The sequence below is a fragment of the Sinocyclocheilus anshuiensis genome, unplaced genomic scaffold (genome assembly GCF_001515605.1).
Source record: "Sinocyclocheilus anshuiensis isolate Anshui unplaced genomic scaffold, SAMN03320099.WGS_v1.1 scaffold257, whole genome shotgun sequence".
Taxonomy (NCBI): domain Eukaryota; kingdom Metazoa; phylum Chordata; class Actinopteri; order Cypriniformes; family Cyprinidae; genus Sinocyclocheilus; species Sinocyclocheilus anshuiensis.
The window spans coordinates 2392353-2412841 of record NW_015539889.1 but is presented as its reverse complement, the minus strand read 5'-3'; the positions used below and the strand labels follow the sequence as shown (position 1 = coordinate 2412841).

The 20489-nt window shown below is 37.8% G+C and overlaps 1 protein-coding gene across 1 annotated transcript; it reads right to left on the bottom strand.

Moving 5' to 3' along the window:
• Window positions 1-518: 518 nt before the first annotated feature.
• On the bottom strand, window positions 519-20110 carry LOC107685691 (myosin-7-like). The gene is made up of 42 exons (XM_016482377.1): window positions 19968-20110; window positions 19599-19702; window positions 18580-18723; window positions 17666-17822; window positions 17501-17528; window positions 17157-17253; window positions 16263-16283; window positions 16086-16178; window positions 15869-15932; window positions 15671-15769; window positions 15469-15572; window positions 15248-15386; window positions 15046-15164; window positions 14639-14788; window positions 14378-14548; window positions 14110-14289; window positions 13680-13812; window positions 13514-13590; window positions 13007-13094; window positions 12802-12919; window positions 11998-12121; window positions 11730-11866; window positions 8643-8898; window positions 7969-8211; window positions 7710-7886; window positions 7485-7630; window positions 7316-7406; window positions 6845-7234; window positions 5780-5906; window positions 5529-5647; window positions 5246-5442; window positions 4814-5163; window positions 4577-4701; window positions 3991-4106; window positions 3659-3851; window positions 3295-3498; window positions 3063-3188; window positions 2813-2983; window positions 1285-1389; window positions 1068-1163; window positions 840-986; window positions 519-718 (listed from the first exon to the last, which is right to left on the bottom strand). The coding sequence occupies exons 1-42, from the start codon at window positions 20065-20067 to the stop codon at window positions 707-709; spliced, it is 5838 nt and encodes a 1945-aa protein (XP_016337863.1). The 5' UTR covers window positions 20068-20110; the 3' UTR covers window positions 519-706.
• Between the last annotated feature and the right edge of the window lie 379 nt (window positions 20111-20489).

Here is a 20489-nt window from a genome sequence, read left to right as displayed (position 1 = left end):
AAGTACTTGTAATTAGATTAAATTACATTTTAAAATACTTGTAATCAGACTACAGTTACTTTATGGATTACATGATCACATATTATTTACAATTCCTCTTCTTCATCTTTTAAATGTTCCTTTCTAAAATAGCCTACCACTTATACATTCAGAAAGTCTTCCAGTTTTGTGGACATGCACACAAAGACCAGTCACTGGTCAGGTGGCTGTTATTACACAGATAATTGAGAAGCCACACAGCATTTAACAAAAATCAATATGATAAACAAGTTAGGTCTATCTATCTATCTATTTCAAAATATATGTGTGTATTTATATGTATATATAAATACACACACATGTATATATTTTAAGAAATACATATAATATTTATTTAGAATATAAATTATATATATATATATATATATATATATACATGTAAATCTTTCATCTTATATACAATACATGTGTGTGTTTATATATAAATATATACAGTACACATATATTATGTAAACACAAACATTTATTGTGCATGTGATTAATCATGATTAATTGATTTGACAGTCCTAAAATAAAGACAACATGAAATACAGATTTATATGGTCTAAATAAACGTAAAAGAGTCATTTTTTAAAATCTTACTCGTAGCTTTAGGCATACGTTTATTTCACTCTCACACAAAACTTGCAGCTGTGGGCTGTGATCATATATGAGAGGGCTTTCCTCTTCACTCTGCAAGCTAAAATGGGTAAAAACAAAGCTGATTAATAAGTTTAGTCATTATAGTGTTAATGTAAAATACAAAAAATGAATGTAGTCCAAGGAGTTTAAATGCAATATTCAAGACTTAAGCTACATGCCTTAGGACTAGCCTTGCTACCCGGGTCTCTGGTCCGGGTACGTAGTTTATTCACTTGAGACTCCGCAATCTCGGCTCGTTCCTCAGCATCATCCAGCTCATGCTGAATCTTCTTGTACTTGGTCAAGTTGGTATTAGCTTGTTCCTCCTACAATATAATAAGCAGGAATCATCAGTGATGTTAAGTATACATGCGGTGTAGCATGTTAAGGTTTATTTGTAAACTCACCGCCTCCTCTGCTTGTCTCTTGTAGGTCTTAACTTTGGCCTGCAGCTTGTCTATGAGCTCCTGTAGGCGAGCCATGTTCTTCCTGTCCTCCTCAGTCTGCAGAAACAGCAGGTGGTGCCACAGGCTTCATTCTTCCAGAATAGTGCAGCTCGAGCTATTGAAGCAACCTCAAAGTACAATCTAAAATATTTGTGCATCTCTCTGATGGACTTTTTACCTGATAGGTGAGCTCCTTGATCCTTCGCTCAAATTTGCGAACTCCCTTCTGGAATTCATTGCTTTTTTTCTGCTCAGATTCCAGCTCGTTTTCCAGGTCTCTCACCTTAAGAAAAGCAAAGTTAAAAGTTCACTTTAGGGCTGTCACTAATGATTATTTTGGTAATCGAGTAATCGGTCGATTATGGATTAAAAAAAAAATCTGTTTTTTTTTTTTTTGTGGTATTAAAATAGACCTAAGCAAACAATAGACTTTAAAATGACTTAAAATACAGATAGCAATAGCAGTAATAATTTGTTCAAATAAAATATCAAATGCAAGTAATCATATGGTTTTATATCTTTCACCTGGATGTTATAAGTTGCATTGAGTAAATACAGCTGGATAAAACAAAAACTGTGTCCGTCTTCATTTCAGGCTGCAAAGCAACAACATGTGATTATTTTAAAGGGGGTGATTATTTTCTATACCCACTGTAATCATAACTTATGTACCTTATGTATTATATCAAATGCCTACCCTGTTGAAAAACCCAGCATATGCTGGTTAGATATGTTTTGAAGCTGGGATGCTGGTTTAAGCTGGTCCTTTGCTGGTTTATGCTGGTCATGTGCTGGTCTTAAGCTGGTCGGACCAGCACATGACCAGCTAAGGATCAGCATAAACCAGCAAAGGACCAGCATAAACCAGCAAAGGACCAACTTAAACCAGCTCAAACCAGCATCCCAGCTTCAAAACATACCTAACCAGCATTTGCTGGTTTTTTCAACAGGGACTGAGGGCATCAACGGCCTGACGATTGTTTTTACACTTTATAGTGCGATCTAATCCTTGTTTAATATTGACTAAAAACATTAAATTAAAATATCCACTAGATCTTTAATATTTGGCTACTTCTTTATGATAGAAATGCTACATCCACTGTCATTTTTTTTTAACAAGAACATATGGACTTCAAAACATGCAAATTCTGAACAAGGGTTTAAACTTTTATTTTGAAGTCGCGATGAACAGTTAGCATATTTAGAAAGATAATGATGTATTCTCCTGTGTTGGCGTAGGTTTATAAATGATTTCCCTTATAAATCTGATAGAACGGTGCACATTGTTCCCAGATGTTATAAGCAATTCAGATTCAAAGCATATGCAAAGATGGAGTTTGAGACGGTCGGCGCATGTATATGATAACTGTTTGTGTGGAGCAGCATTTATTTTGAACAGAGCCGTAACCTACTAAACTCGCAGCGCATATATTTATTTAACTGAATCACAGTGAATTCACAATAGCATTATGCTTTTTATTATGATTTATAAATGGTTTTAATATTTCGTGCAGCCTTACAAAATGGTCTAATAATGCTTTTCACTGATTCTAGTCCGTGGAAGGCGCCACTTCTGTATTTTGCCGGTTATTTGACACGGGCAAAATGCAATTGAGGATTTTTGGCATCGCCAAATTCAGTCAGGTTTTTCAAGCAGCATTATTTTATTTACTTATGTTATATATTACAAAAGTCATCCTGCATACCCTGCTTTCCAGTTTCTGGATTTGCTTCTTGCCTCCTTTTAGAGCGATCTGCTCAGCCTCATCCAGACGCATCTGCAGATCTTTGATGGTCTGCTCCATGTTCTTCTTCATACGTTCCAGGTGAGCGCTGGTGTCCTGCTCTTTCTTCAGCTCCTCTGCCATCATGGCAGCCTGCATGTTGAAAGTATCATATTAGATTTCCTATACACAGCATTTAGCAAAAAACATCCTCTCTATGCAAGAAACTCACATCAGTGATTGCCTTTTTGGCTTTTTCTTCTGCATTTCGGCACTCCTGCACTGCATCATCCACCTCACTAGACAACGTGGAGATATCACTCTCCAGCTTTTTCTTTTGATTGAGCAGTGATGTGTTCTGGAGAGGAAGAAAGAATTATGGAAAATTATAATGTATTATTTGTCATCAATGCTCAGAAGAGCTGCCTTCTGCAAAGTTTGATCATGGAACATCTGGCCATTACCTGGGAATGCAGTAGGTTGACCCTCTCCGTGGTTTCCAGGAGCTCATACTCGGCCAGTTTGCGGGCACGGTCACACTGCTCCAGTTGGCTTCTCAGTTCTTCCATCTCAGCAGTCAGGAGGTTGTTCCTGCGGTCAGTAACTGCAACCTGTTCTTTCAGTTCTTCATTCTGGTGAGTGGTCTCATCCAGCTCTATCTGAAGATCCTTTATAATTTATAAGTTAGTTTGAGTTGGTGACTCATTGCTCAGGTAATTTTGTGTATATCGTAATATGAAAATTCTCCAAACCTGTTTTTTATTTCCCACGATTATGATGCAATAATTGAAATATGCTTGTTATAATAAAAGTAACATTTGGATTTACCTTAGTCTGTGTCTGCAGGTTGCGGACCATTTTTTGTGACTCCGAGGCCAAGCGATTTGCATGGTTCAGCTGAACCTCCATTTCATTCAGGTCGCCCTCCATCTTCTTCTTCACCCTGATGGCTTCATTACGGGATTTTGCTTCTGCATCCAGGGTGGCTTGCATGGACTGTATGGTACGCTGATGGTTACGGCTAGAGAAGTTAAAGGTTGGTAAATAAGTTAGGAAGTCTTGTATTATATGGTTGTATAATGAAATGGAGTAATGGAAAATAATGTTTCAATAATCAGTCTTCATCAGTAGTCATGATTCTCTCATTAAGTAGAACTGACCGGAGATTGTCGATTTCCTCATCTTTCTCAGCCAGCTTCCTGTCAATGTCTGCTTTGATCTGATTGAGCTCCAGCTGTATACGTAGAGTCTTACTCTCCTCATGCTCCAGAGTTCCCTGACACAAAAAAAGGTATGAGTAGTATCTTTTCATCTGTTTTGGTGTGATATTCTCAATACTTTGGGCTAGTTTTATAAACCTTTTTGCAGGAAAATTAATTTCATTTATTTTGTCATGTACTATTTCCTGGGAAAAAACACTAAATGACCAAACAAAAAGATATACATTTATTATTTCCAGGGATCTAATTTATCATTAATTCATTATCTAAAAGAAAGTATTTGAGGTTTTACTTGAATCAAACCATTTTTTTCTTTAATACATACACTATGTAACCTTACCTAAAAAAGACCCAACAGGAAATTTACCACTCTACTTTTTTTAAATGTCACAGTAATAATCATGGAAAATATTTCTCCTTTTGACATTAATGACACATTTAAGTCAATACGCAAGTATATCTTTGGCGTAATGTAAATGTGACTCAGGTTTTCATTTCTGGTTTTAGACACAAAGAAAATTCATACTTCAGCTTCCTCCAGAGCAGCTTGAGTTTCAGTCTTCTCCAGATCTAAGCCTTTCTTGATCTTCTCAAGCTCATGAATGGTCTTGCTGCCCTGGCTTATTTGGTCACTCAGGTCAGAAATCTCCTCTGTTAGAAACATGAAAGGTGTTGACAAGTCACATTTTGTGACTGGCGATATATGTTATTATGATATGAGTTTTTTTCTCTATTCAAAATCCATAAAGTTCAAAACATTTACCCTGTAGATTTTTATTCTCCCGTTTGATGCTCTCCAGATGGTCCAGAGCCTCCTCATAAGAGTTCTTGAGTTTAAACAGCTCTGTGCTCAGATTACGAGACTCTTTCTGTGAGGACTCCAGCTCAGACTGACACTCCTCATACTTCTGCCTCCATTCGGCCAAAATCTTGTCAAATTGCCTCTGCTTCTTATCCAGGGCAGCGGCGGCTGCATTAGAGCGCTCCAGATCTACTACGAGATCTTCAATCTCTGACTGCAGCCGATGTTTGGTCTTTTCTAGGGAGGAGCACTTTGCGTTTGACGCCTCGACTTGTTCCTCAGCCTCTTGGAGGCGGGTGGCCAACTTCTTCCTGTCAAATGTGTGAAATTTTATGATTCGGTTTTAGATTGAAAGAAGCCAGGCATGATTTCCTTTCTAGTCCACACACTCACTTTGCTTCCTCGAGTTCCTCTGTCTTCTGTATGGCGTCTGTCTCATACTTAGCCCTCCATTGGGCGACTTCAGCATTGGCCTTGGACAGTGCACGCTGCAGCTCAGATTTGCCCTCTTGCTCTTCATCATACTGCTCCCTCAGGAGATCACAGTCATGCCTGGATGATTGCAGGGCATGAGCCAAGGCATTCTTTGACTGAAAGGAGCAAAAGACAAATCAAAAGTACAAATTTGTTCCACACAAAAGCCACAAAAAAGCAGTGAGGAAAATAGTTTTTTTACTTTGGTTTCTTCATCTAGCTGTTTCTTGACCTCCTCAATATTTTGGCTGAGGGAGTTCTTGATGCGCTGCAGTTGAGACACCAGAGCTTCACGCTCCTCCAGCTTTCTGCCCAGTTCAGCTGTAGTATGGAAAAATTATGTAAAAAAGTCTAACGGTCAGTAAGGTAATGAGATGTCTCAAACTAATGCATAAGTGTCTCAGTCGTTCATGTTAAGTTTGAATTTGTTTAGTAGGTAGTTTGTTTGTATACCGCTCTCAGCCTGAGCCCGGGCTCGCTGTGTGTTGGTGTCACTGAGCTGCCTTTGGAGCTCCTCCACTCTGGCTTTTGACTCATTCATCTGGTCCTCATAGACGCGACACGTTTTCTCAATGGCAGCCTGTAATATTTTCATATAATTAATCAAATTATATGTGTGTGTGTGTGTGTGTGTGTGTGTGTAGCAAATCAAAAATAATTACATTATTTATGTGTTTCCTACCATATATATGAATATTCCTTCATGAAATTACAAAAAATAATAATAACAATTTGTGTATCTTTACCAACACATTTTATGGAAAACCATGTTGTTTTGAGACAAAACATTTTTCATGTTTTCACTGATAATATAACTTGCAGTTAAGTGAATGGAATTTTGATGCAGTAAATGCTGATTGATTCAATTCAGTGAATGTTATTAAGGCTGTCTGGTAATTTTACGATGCACAGTGGTGTGTATAGAATATAGTGTCAGGATATCTTTTTTATGACTGTGCCTAAAGTTCAGTCTGAAATGGGTAAAAAGGCTTATGTTAATGTTAATTCATAGATATACTATTGCTTTTTGTTCATTCATGTTTGTTCATAATAGATTCACTGATGTTAGTTTGTACAACTTGAATTGCAAAAATGTTGGAGTATATTTAAAAATTAACATTAAGCTACATTAATAAAAGCATTGATAAATAAAATATAATATACAAACTAAGAGCATGCAAACTTCACTTATCAACTATAAAGATTTAAACCTGATCTCAACTGAAATCAGCCCTTGATTTTTCAGTGTTAAAGTCAACGCTAAATTAATGCTTGTTAAACTAGATCAGAATGTGGTGCGACATGATCATATTTAACACCTTGCTCTTTGCCAGCTGCTCTAAATTGGAGGTGAGGTCATCTGAAACTAAGAGCATGCAAACTTCACTTATCAACTATAAAGATTTAAACCTGATCTCAACTGAAATCAGCCCTTGATTTTTCAGTGTTAAAGTCAACGCTAAATTAATGCTTGTTAAACTAGATCAGAATGTGGTGCGACATGATCATATTTTCCACCTTGCTCTTTGCCAGCTGCTCTAAATTGGAGGTGAGGTCATCTGCCTCCATCTTGGCTTCACTTCTCTCCTTCTCCAACTTCTGTTTGACCCGCTGAAGGCTGTCAATTTGCTCACTCAGTTCAGCCACGCTGTCTGCATGCTTTTTGCGCAGTGCGGCAGTCATAGCCTCGTGGTGCAATATGGCCTCCTCAAGGTCACGACGCAATTTTAGAAAATCTGCCTCCCGTTTCTTATTCATCTCAATTTGGGCTGAAGTGGTACCACCGGCTTCCTCGAGACGCTCGCTGAGCTCTTCAAGCTCTTTGGATGCATCGCATCGCTGTTTCTCCATCTTCGCTCGGGTGGAACGCTCTGCTTCCAGTTCCTCTTCGAGCTCCTCAATACGAGCCTTAAACACAATGAAAGAATGATGAAAATATGTTCTGATAGAGACATAAACTTGGAGATCAAACGGTCCAGTTTAACTCACCTGCAATTCCTTGATCTTCTTTTGAAGCTGGATGATTAGCGCTTGCTCATCTTCGATTTTCGAACTGATCTGGTTCATTTCAAAATCTTTCCTACAAAAAAGAAAAATAGACAATTTAAGAACAGAATTGATATATTTTACAGCATCCTGTCATGTGATAATTTCTTACTTCTTTAGCTTTTCCTCTAATTGCTGCTTGTCATTTTCAAGGTCCATGACAGACTCCATGGCCAGCTTCAGATCGCCCTCCAGCTTGCGTTTGGCCCGTTCCAGGTCCATTCGCAATTTCTTCTCCTGTTCCAAGGACCCCTCCAACTAAAACATGGGATTATAGTGTATTGATTTCTGATTTATTCTTGATCTGTTTGGTCCAGTTAACATTTATTCAACTTACATCATCTACTTGCTGCTCCAGCTTGGCTTTGGCCTTAGTCAGAGTGTTGACTTTGTCTTCCTCTGTCTGCAAGTCATCCAACGTCTGCTGGTGACTCTCCTGTAAGGCCTTCTTCTCTTTAGAGAGCTTCAGAATAGTTTCATCCAAAGCTGCCATCTCTTCTATCAGATTTTTCACCTATGAAAAGGGACTTTAATTAGTTTAACAGATTTCACGGTGGCTCAACAACAAAGCTTGAGCTTCATTTTTCTTTTCTAACCTTGTTTTCAGTGGCATGCTTCTCCTTCTCCACCTTGGCCAAGGTTATCTCCAGATCATCAATGTCCTTTTTCAGCTCAGCGCACTCATCCTCCAGCTTGCGTTTTTTTGCAAGAACGGTAGCATTCATCTCCTCTTCATCTTCCAGGTGTTCGGTCATCTCCTTCACCTTGGCTTCAAGTTGAATCTTGGTCTTGATGAGCAGGTCACAACGGTCCTCTGCATCTGCCAGGTTATCCTGCTCCTGTAGAGCACCGGTTAGAAAGTAAATTCAAGCATTTTAACATTTGAATATATAGAATTAATTTTAATTTCACAATTTATTGGGTAATTACATTAAAACCCTTAAAAATTGGCATTAAAAATTGTAGATCCTTTTCAGTAATTTCTTTCCCTCAAACCTAAAAAGATCCTAGATCATGTCAAAATTAGTGACTTGGAGAAGAATGGTAATTTTATACTTTTATGCATTCAGCCAATTTTTTTTTTTTTAGAAATTTCTCCTGCACTTTAGTCTTTGCCATTGCAGAAAACTTTGTACTTATGGTGAGGAATAACAAAATGTCCTGCTGTAATACAATAAAATGTGAAAATTCAATAATGAGTAGTTCTGTGGCCACCATAGCTTTTTTGTGGCTTTTATGAGCAAACAGTACATTTGCCATTGATACTCACTGCCTGAAGCTGCAGGGAAAGGTCATTCTTCTCTTGGATCAGGCTGACCTGTTTCTCTTCCAGTTCCTTACGCTTGGACTCTGATTTCTCTAGTGCCTCCTTTAGCTTCAGGAACTCCTCTTTTAGAGCGGCCAGCTCTTTTTCCGTGGCGGCGCTCCTCAGCAGGGGCTTGATTTTGAAGAAGAGTTTCATCCATGGCCAGTTCTTCACAATGTTGAATGCCCGGATATTCCACTGAATGATCATCAGAGCCTCCCTAAATAACAAGATGCAGGTATAATCAATCTCTTTAAGGCATGTCAGTCCACTTGGTGGCCATCTTGGTGATACAAGTATAGCTCCTATATACTTGAATGGGGCAAGATCGAATTGGTGTTACGTTTTAAATTTTTGTTTCTTGATCTCAAATAATGCTAAAATGCTGTATTTTTCAGGATGGTCCAATTACATCATGTGATTGGCTCTTTAAACTGAAAGGCCGGGCTTCCATTCCTACAGCCGCCATATTAAGTGGGACTATTTTACCTATTTAGTTCCCTGCAGGTGGTTGGTGTGTACTGTCTCTGGTACAGTCCTCTTCCATATTAGTTTTAGAGTTGCAGTTTCTCATTCTTTGTTATTGTAACACAAATAATTATTCCACTTGAACTATAAATCATTGTGTTAACCACATGAACCCACAAACGAAAAATGCATCAGTGTTGTTTTAGTATTATTTTTATACTATTATAGTATTTTTTTTATATTTTGAATTAATGTTTATTATTTTTATATTTTCAGTTTTCATTTTAATTGAAAGTTTTACTATGTATTTTATGTGCTTTTAGTAAATTTAGTACTTCAACTAAAACTTATTTTTAATTAGGTTATTTGCCAAGCCAATTTTGCTAATGTTGTAATATTTATATTTTATTTGTTGTTTTTTGAGCTTTATTTCAGTTAGTGAAAACTATTTTAATAGTTTGAGTTGACAACAACAACACTGATCATGTGGAGACTGTGTCACCCCCATATGACCCACTGGCTTAGGTCCATGAATGCATGAAACGAGGCCCATTTTAGTTAGTCTATTACTGGGGCGACTTTCAGATGTCATGCACTTGCTTTCACAATACTGTGGTTATATGTTAGCGGATGACGGCAGAGAATTCGGTCTGATCAAATAGCCATGTATCTGTGCTCCTGGCCACCCAAAAGGTGAAGTGTTTAATATTTATTTAGAAACCGAGGCCTTCTGTGGACCAGCGTCTTTAATCCTTTGCCAGTCTGCAGATATGCTTTCAATGTGGTCCTTTAGAGGCACAGGCGCCTTGGCAAAACAGGCCTTTGAGCAGGGAGCTGGCCTGTATTTTTAGTGGGGAGTGGGGTGAGCAGCTGCCATGTGATCCTCTGGGCTTCTGGGCTTTAAGGACACCGTCTGCATTGTCTAATAAGGGGAAGGGTGGAGGTCATGGATATGGGCATGGTGAACCTCACGTTTTATAGAGAGTGTCGGAGCATATGAAGGGTCTCGGCCACTCATGCACACACGGACAAATGCATGTCTGAAGACACACGCCTCACACACTCCATCCACATGGCCCCAAAATACCTTTCATATGTTGAGGGTTGAGAGATATCATGTGAAAACAGCTTTATTAGGAGTGAACCTGTTGGATATCAGTATAGTTTGTGAAAATGTGTGTGGGAAGGCATCAGATTAAGAATATGAAGAATATAAGCATATTGGAAGCCTTTCTTCTCCATACAAGTGGATTGGAACCAGGTGAGAGCTGATAATAGTGTAAAGTTGCGTTCGCATTTACGGTTGTTTGGTGAATTTTCATGGTCAAAATCGTGCAATTTCAATAGGAATCCGCATGATCAAGAATTTTGTGGGAGGGCGAAAAATTTCCCCATGCAGATTTCACATCGGGTTCAAGTTGGTCATGCAAATCTGTTGCACTGACCAACAGAAAGATGCTTGGTTTGAAAGTGGTGTCTGTGTAAGATGTGATTCAGTCCTTTTTTGCCTGTGAAATTTTGCTGTTACTGTACCTTAAGGCTGAATATGTATCTTCATATTTTACTTCATATTTTATATTCAGAAACATCTTTAAATCTATATATAGTGGTCCCAAAATGTATTTTGCCACTTAAACCACACTTAAGTATCAAAGTGATTTTTTTTGTGGATATTGCACTTACTTGATTCCATTAACTCCACTAACTATCTAAAATACTTTTTTTTATATACAGTATATATATCGTTCTTTAAAATGAGTGGAACATGGTTGGAAATGTTATCTAATGCAGTTACTTGCAGTCATTTTTATGTTTGACTTAAATGTCCAAATATGTTTGGGGGCCACTGTATTTTAATCTTAAGCCCTATTCGCACGGGATTAGTATTATCTGGGGACCTTGTGTGATTTTGAAATTACCCCCCCACATCTGAATTTCGTGTGGTACATTCGCACGGGATAAGCGAAGCCTGTGATTTTACTTGAATTTACTGATTTATCTCCCGGATACCCGGATGTCAAGGCTTTGAGAGTCCTGTTCTATGATCCAGATGGATTTTAAAAAAAGAAACTAATATAGTTTCGTGCGCTGTGTCATTTACATTTCACCAGGTTAAAATAATATCTCAAGCTTTATGCTTGATTTATTTGTAACACATTAACCTCAAAACCTTTTCAGCTTTCTCTTTCTGCAAATTGTATGGTATAGCGATATGATGACAGCACCCAAAATACTATCAAACACTCCAACGCAGCTCCATTCTTCGCGAAAAATGGATAAAAAGACGCAAAGCAAACAAAAACCTCGAAAAATTATATGCGACCCGCAAAATGCTGGCCGAATCACAGAGATGCCGATTCGCACGGGACTAATATTATCACAGGACCTCGGTGTTCGGTGAAATATGGTAGGTCATTTGCGGGGGAATTTTTAATTTACAAATTACAGACATGGCCGATTCGCACGGGATTAAGATCACAGACAACCTCCGCAATTATTACAAATGACTGGAGGTCACCAGGTAATACTAATCCCATGCGAATAGGGCTTTAGAAACATCTTTTGCATAGAATCATGTATTACTTGCTCTCCATCATCTTCTTCAGCTCCATCCTCATGATCTTGCCACGGCTGGCGGCTTGCAGTAGAGTGAGAACTTTAGCCAGACGCTCGTCCCTCATCTCCTCCAGGTGTCCCAGCAGGCCAGCTTTAAAGAACACCTGTAAGGCAGAGACACAGATGGGTTGATTTAGCCCATTTCGTCTTGTGTACAGTGTTAAACCTGTGATTGATGTCCCATTGCTTGAGGCTCAAAGCAACAAACACTTTTACTGTCTGAAGTCTGACTTGCCTTAGTATGTCCAAATCTATACTGATTATGGTCGATATCCAGTGAAGCCAGAAGTTTCTCTGCAGCCTTCCTGCTGTCCACAAACTTATCATCAGGGATAGCATGAGGATTCAGAATGCGATACCTTTGAAAAGGAGGAATATACACATCTTCATAGTTTATTCTTATTCACTGTTTTTATTCTTATCATCTAAGCTGTATTGCAAACATAGTGTTCACTGTTTTTCCGGGTTTAACTAATGTACAGAAATTTGTACTATTTATCAACTGGCTGACTTCTCACAAGCCACTGAAGGTTGAAGGTGAAGTAAGCAATTGTATTATGTTAAACTACTTCAAATGTTTATTTTGACGAAACTGCTGTAAGTCAGTCATTCATATGTTAATTCCCATAAAAGATGTAGACACCTGTGGCTCTGTGGTGTTTTCAGAATATTTCAGAAAAAAATTAATCAAATAATCAAACTGAAATAATTTGTTTAAACAATTATCCTAATTCTGGCCCCACCAAATGGTGGTAAGAAAATTTGGGAAACCTTTTTGGAAACAATTATTATTTTTGCACTAGCACCCCAGAAATAACACAGTTCACCTTTAACCATGTTGATGCCTTTAAAATTCAGTCTACATTTTTTAGTGAACTGCAAATCATTACATGATCAAAACATATTCACACCTGGGAATTATACTAAAAGTAAAGTGCCAAGATTTTATTGTAGTTTTACAATTGTTGTTTTATTGTAGTTCATTTTTGATGTTCTCAATGAGAACACAGGGTGTGTCAACAACGGTAGCTCTTCTCACCGCTGTTTGAAATCAGCATAAAGAATTCTGTTAGGAAATCCCTTCCTGCAAATGCGAATGCCCTCCAGGACTCCGTTACAGCGCAACTGGTGCAGCACCTGGAAAGCGTCCATGATTCCTGCAAATAGATAAACAAGTTTAAGTTAGACATTTCATCATAATCCTGTTGGTTTAGATCTGTTGAAGTGTTCAGTGGTTACAGCACCTGGTGTTTTGGTCTCATTGGGGATGATGCAGCGCACAAAATGGGGTTGAGTGCTCCGCAAGTTTGTCATCAGCTTGTTGAGATTCTCCTGCAGTTGGAGGAGAAACAATCAAGCACACAATCAAGAGACAAAATGGCCATAAACTCCTGCTATACAGCAGTTCTTTACATTTTACAATGCACAAAGCAAATGCATTCAGTCATAACATATGCAAAAGTGTCCTTCTCCAAAACATTGCCAGGTGTGTTTCTAGACTTACCCTGAGTTGTTGATGCTCTTTGTGGACACAGATAGAACAGGAGCCAGCACAGACTTAAAGTGATGTTCATGTGTCATTTCTCTAAACATCACTGCAAGTCTTAACTGCCTCCCTCTCAGTACTGAAGAGTTTTGATTTTCTTGTTTTAATGACCATGAATAATTATTTCTGTTTGATACCAGTTTCTGCTGTTACTAACTAATTTGCACCTAGTGCAAGTAGCAGTATAGTTTGGTTAAATTCCTACCTTGTGTAGCTGTGACACTGTCTGGAAGGAAGCAGCCTTTTTCCTCTTTTCCTTGATGCCTGTTTTTGTTTCAGAGGCTAAAAGGAAAAAGTTGTATTTAGAAGTATTTTATGGTTTTGAAGAGAATTGTGGCATATTTTAGGCAGACTGTGTGGTGTATATTTACCTGAGTCAGAGCTAACATAATTCTCATACAGACTAGCCAGAAGCTTGCTGGCTGATTTCTGGAAACAAGCTACCACCGTTTCATTCAGGGGGTCTTTGTTTTTGTCTAACCAACCAATAATATTATATGGCACCTGAAATTCAAATACAAATATTCAATATCTACATTAAAACCGCTTAAACCAACCTAAGGTGGTAAACTGGTTCCCCAGCCCAGCCTGGCTGATCTGTTTTCATGGTTTGAGATGGCCCTTTTAAGCATGCTAGACTGGAAAACCATCTTAAACCAGCTAAAACTGGCTGGCTTAAGTTGTTTTTCAGTAGAATAGCACCAAGAATAATCTAAAGTGCATCATAAATAGTTGTAATATCAAGTGCTACCTAAGTGACCTTTAAATGTAGTCTTATTGATATTATTGGTTCAAACTCACCACTCCTGCATAGTGCACTAGCTCAAAATGAGCCTCATACTTTCTCTTCTTGTCAGGCCTTGGCTTTTGGAAATTTGCAGTCTTGCCAAGGTGATTGTCAAACAGCTTAGCCTTGAAGCTATTATTGGTAGCTTTAGGGAACATGCACTCCTCTTCAAGGATGGACATAATTCCTAAGGGCTAACAAAGAGAAAACAACTCAGAAGTTGTTAATTTTTGAATTGTTACTGTATTTGATCTTATTGTTTTAACTAAAAAAAAAAAAAACCTTTTCAATGAGGTCAATGCATGCTTGGAGGTCAAGCCCAAAGTCGATAAAGGTCCACTCAATGCCCTCCCTTTTGTACTCCTCTTGTTCCAGGATGAACATGTGGTGGTTGAAATACTGTTGCAGTTTCTCATTGGTGAAGTTGATGCAGAGCTGTTCAAAGCTGTTGAGCTGTTGAGAGAATCCACATGACAGATGCACAAGTGTGAATGCCGACGGAAATCTAGATAAGTGCGGTGTGGAATTTCGAGAGTCACTCACCTCAAAGATCTCAAAGCCGGCGATGTCCAGCACTCCGATAAAGAACTGGCGTGGCAGAACGGTGTAGAGCGTCCTATTTATACGCCCCACCAACCACTTGAACATGCGGTCATAAGTGGCTTTGGCCAGAGCTCCCACAGCATAGTTAACCTGGTGGAGCCACACAATGTTTGTGGAGCACATAAAGATCAGAGCTGTCACTCACATGGATTGCAACAGTTGCCTGGATACCAGGCTGATTTCTCAGGCTGCTTTATTCCTTGTATCTTAGTAGATCAACAGTAAATGTCAGTGGTTTCAACATGCATTGTTATTGGCATAGCAAAATCCACCAAAATAATTCTGTTTTTCTTTCTGTAGCTATAGACACACATCCAAGAAGAAAGGATTTTGGGAACACTTCTTACCTGTTCGACATTCTGTCCTTTAACCACATACTCGTTGCCCACCTTCACTCTAGGGTGCAGAAGACCCTTTATAAGGTCTGCTGAGCTAACACCCATCAGGTAGGAGGCCTTATCAGCACCTAGAAAGATCATGTAATTTAAGTTTTGCACTTTAACTGTAATACTGCAATACTGACAAGCCAGATTCCAGATTTACACTCACTTTCAGTGCCATCGGTCTCTGCCTGCTCCTCCCTCTGCTTCTGTTTGAATTTCATGTTCCCGAAGTGCATGATGGCCCCTACTATTTTATAGCAGCCATACTTTTCTTCTGGAGTGAAGCCAAGGATATCCATGGCATGCTGGAGGGGAGAAAAAATAATTTTGGAGGCAATAATTTTTTTCATTTGGTCTCTGTAGGTGATGAGAGATTTTACAGCTTACATCAGTAGCCATAAGCTCCTGCCCGTCATCCATATTCTCCACCGTTGTCACTCCTTGGGAACAAAAATGGTAGTCGTAGGGGTTTGAAGAGACCAGAAGCATGTCTGAAATCCACAGAAAGAATTATGATTTTTTTTTATTACTAATAGGGCAATATTGTTGGATTTGTAATTGTAATTTGTAATTGTAACATTTATCATACCAAGAAGTTCAGGCTTCTTTTGTGACATGATCTGGTAGTAAATGTGGTAACTTCGCTCTCCAGGTTGCTGAAATATCACTCTGGATTTTTCCAGAAGATCTATAGAAATATTTTTAAAAATCTCTGCACTGTCAGGTTTTACATTTTGGAATGATATGAACTGGAAAGCCGTCATCATTCTTTGAACCATTTACTTACATATATCAATGTCAGCAGAAGCCAGTTTCCCTGTTGGTCCAAAATGGATCCTGATGAATTTACCCTATAGAGGGATTTAAGGAAATACACCATGGTTGATAGCAATTATGCCATGAAGTAATTAAAATTTTACAGCATGGTAACAGGTCTTTACGTGTATGTAAGAGGAATAGACTCAAAAACTACAACGCTGGTCTATATAGTGTCAAATACTCACAAAACGGGATGAGTTGTCATTCCTCAATGTCTTGGCATTTCCAAAAGTCTCCATTGCAGGATTAGCTTCAATAATCTGGTCCTCTAAAGTCCCCTGAGAAAAGTAATTTTATAATTGATGAGTTTTTGAGCTTTCTTTGTTTATGCAGTATGTCTCCTCGTGTGAAGATATACTCACCCCTGTTTTAGTGGCAGGGGCCTTAAAACATAAAACAACAACAAATAAAGATTGTTGTTTCATAAAAGAGTACATATTTCTCAGCTTCTGCTAATATTATATTCTATTGTTATTATTTCATTCTATATTTAACAGCCTGATTACTTAATGTGAATGCAATATAATGCACGTAACATTTTAAATGACCCATTTTTTATTACAAATTTTAAAAAGTATTATATTATGCTAGTCAATAATCAGTGTCATTAAGATATTGATAAAAAATCATTTGTATTATAACTGAAAATGCTAATTCATAGACGAACATGGATTAAGAAGGAAAAAAATGAGGTAAAATTTTGTTAGCTCACATCAAATACAACAAAGTATTTAACAGTCACACCCTATGATAATCAGAGAAAAAAAAATTCCATGAATAATGGATTTAAAAATGGCGACAAAAAACTGAAATCATGGAAACTGAAAGAGTTTGGGCCTGCTTGAAACAAAAAAAAGGAAGTTTAATTGTTAATCACAAATTTTTTTCACAGAAAAACTTCAAGAACAAGGAAGAAAAATGCAGGAGATGATGTGCTGGGGTTAGGCTATAGAAGACACATGGAGTCAGGTTCACCCCACAGAAACATTTGGGAAAATTAGCAAAAAGATATATGCAAATGGAAGGGATAGTCAAACCTCAGTCTAGATGTCCATAACAGTTAACTTGTCCATAACAGAAAAACAAGTTACAATACATAGTAGTAATGTCACTGTAAAAATGTGCCAGACACCTAGATGAGGAGCGACTTCAAAATGAAAATGACAAACACTTGCCAGCATGAGAGGTAAAAAAAAAGCTGATTGAAAAAGAAGAGGGAGATGATTTGAGGGAAACCGAGAGAGCTTGTATCTTACTCCTTTTTTAGTCGGTGCCTCACCCAGAGCCGCTACTATGGCAAAATACTGAATTACACGTTTCGTGTTTACTGTTTTGCCAGCACCAGATTCTCCGCTATGAGTATCAAGAAATGATTGAATGATAAGACATTTGAAAAACAAAAAAGAAAGAAAAGTACCACAGCAAAGAACATTAGAAAAAAACAGTGCAACAAAATGTTCTATTAAAACAAAAATCAAAAGTTGGATGTGTAATCTAAAAAAAAGTATATTCTCAGTGGCCGAATTTTTTTTCCCCACACTGAAAATGTCTCTCTCTCATCACAAAAATACAGAATGTGCACAGGTATGTCCAAACTTACGTGATTAGCATGGACTGATTCTCACGATCTGTGGGGGGTTAACAATAACATATTTGTTTCAGGTCATAAAGGGCCTTTCTTAATTGGCTAAAGTGTGAAATGATCCCTCCTGGAAGTTATTAGAGGGCAGGGAAGAGACAAGCAATTCTTTAATTTGATACTTACTGCGCAACATGTCATTGTAGGCATTGTCAGCAATGGAATAGATGTGAGGTGGAGCCTCGGAGCGGCGTTTGCCTTTGTAGGCAGCCACTACAGGGGCCGTGTAGACGGGAAGCCATTTATATGGGTTCACGGTCACACAGAAGAGTCCAGAATACGTCTGCCATGAGAAGATTTGACAAGATTAATCTCAGGTATGGTATATAGTCAGGATAAATGGCACAAATCTTTAGGCCAGAGGTCTTCAACCTTATTCAAAGAAAAAATAACTTTATTTCTCATCATGTGACTTTTATATTTATCCCGATCTCATGAGAAAACAACTATTTTAATGAGCTGGCATTTTGCATGAATTCATACAATTTGATTTGTCCAAAAATTTAAGATTTTTAGAAAAAAGAAAACCAAACATACCCGTCAGTGGGGTGTAAGCAGACTGTACAAAAACAAATGTGTGAGATTGTAAAAATGTATATGAATTACCCACCAATTCGCCAAAAACGTAAAATAGTTACACATTGCCATAAGAGTGTGCTGTTATATCTCCTAATGAGACAATTTCAAATGCCAATTTTACTATTAACTTTTCTTTTATATATATGGACTTCCAAATTTTAAATTTCCCATGTACAGGATCTGTTTAAAAGCTCTTCAGGAAAACATAACTTCCCAGAGATGACTTTATGAGGTAGGCTATATTGACTGTGGCACTTATAAAGGTCATGCCTCTAGGGAATTCACTTGTATTTGTCCCTTGGCAAAGGCAAGTGTTAAATTCATTACTGTGACCGTAAAGTCCTATGAATAGTGCCGCCCCTCTATGTTTAATGCTCTGGTCAGGTTATTTGTGGCATCAAAGATTAGTGAGAAAGGGCAGATCATTTCTTTGCTTTGAGCTGTGATGTGATGGTACCAACATAGATCATCCAATTGCTGTAGCGCCTCCGCAGATTATAGAGCACTGAAGCTTCATTCAGGTGTGTGAGCATGGCCATGTCCTCTATCATGTCAAATTTAGGAGGGTTCATCTGTTGAATGTCATCCTCCTTCACAGTTAAGCACTGCAGGATTTAGAGGCAATAAGCAGGGTTACAGAAAACATGGGACAGAAAAAAAGATCCATTATTAAAAGCAATATTTGGTTCTGATTGGTCAATCGCACACTGAGCTGTCAAATATGTTTTTATTTTTAAATGACCGCTAAACTGGATCACCAGTTCATGTCAACAAACTGGCGCTACTTTCATACCACTCCGCCGTCCCTGTCTTTTCATTCTAGCGCACGTAAAAATAGTTAGTAGCGCCACCTGGCGACTTAAAACGGTTACTACTACCGCTTGTAATGACAAATAGCCTCAGTGGAAGTTATTATTTTTAATATATCAGTAAACATGGTAAAAGTTAATAAAAGGATAGAAGCTTAGAAGAAAACCAACACGTTGATCAGAATAACATCGACCCGGTAAGATACAGAGTGGATGATGAAAACTTAAAATAGGCCTAGAGAAAGACAAGTTAGGCTACATTGCAGACCAACATGATAGTTAACTAGTCCATCGTCCAACTAGTCCAACTTGGATTGCAGATTAATATTAGCCTAATACTGCTACTACTAGAGGCCTGTAATTAAATGTCTTCGTCTTTTACATTGTAATGAGCTATTTTTCTTATTTAAAAACTTCAAAGTAGGCTAATCTACATGTAAAATAGTAGCCTAAACTCAAAACAATATTTCATGTCGGTATATTTATGTATTACCACAATCGTCATTATAGAAAAATCATGATTACAGTTTAATTTCATTAACTGAGATCTAATCCAATCAGAAACACTATTAATAATGAAGCAAAAGTCCGTTGTGGCATATCCACTAATCATTAAATTAGGATGTCAATTGTTTTGACACGATAAATTAAATTGAACTAAAAAGCCTTACCTTCCCGTCCTTGGTCTCCACGATGACTTTGTCACCATCAATCTCCCTGATTTCCACGTCAATGTACTCGTCCTTTTCATCTGGTATCCACGCGCGTTTCTTTCCTGCGCACAAGGGAGGCTGTCAGTGAGCATTATCCAGTCTCCGACAAAGTTGTTCGTTGGTTTGATTGTTATAAATCCAATCATTCAATGCCAAATTTATCTATGCTAAATTTATCAACATTAACAAGTTAAGAACCTAACGTGCAATTACGAACACCTAAAAGACGCCGCGTAAACGAGATGGCAAGTATTTCAAAGAGAACTGAAGTGTTTGTATCCGCCGTAAAACATTTGTTGAAGTCACTTGAAAATGTATTTCAAGTACCATCAAACGCAACAGTTTGCGCTGCCAGCAGCTCCAGGTCGGTTTTGCGCAGAAACGGAGCCGCTTCTCCAAACTCCTTCATATCCAACAGTCTCGACATGATAAATCCACCGCTCCCTTACTTACTGAAGATAAAACTTTCCAGATACCTTAAAAGAAGACAAATATTTTAGTTTACACTTAAAATGAAATCATTAAAAATAAACAAAAAATATAATATTATGTTGACAAAAAATCAGTACAAATAAACTTGTAAACATTGCAGGAATAATTACTATTACAATGTAGAAATTAAATATATATTCCAGGAGGTATATTATATAAAACAAAGCAGTTAATTATTGACAGAAAATAAGATTTTAGTTTTAAGATACTAATTTGATGGCATTTTATGATTTATGTCATTATTGTAGTATTATAAACAAATGGTCAAGTAAATGAAATGAGTTAAGGTATCCAGTCATAATGTGCTAACTGACCTTAACACGGACTGAATGGGTGGAGTGGCCAAACTCCTTTTAT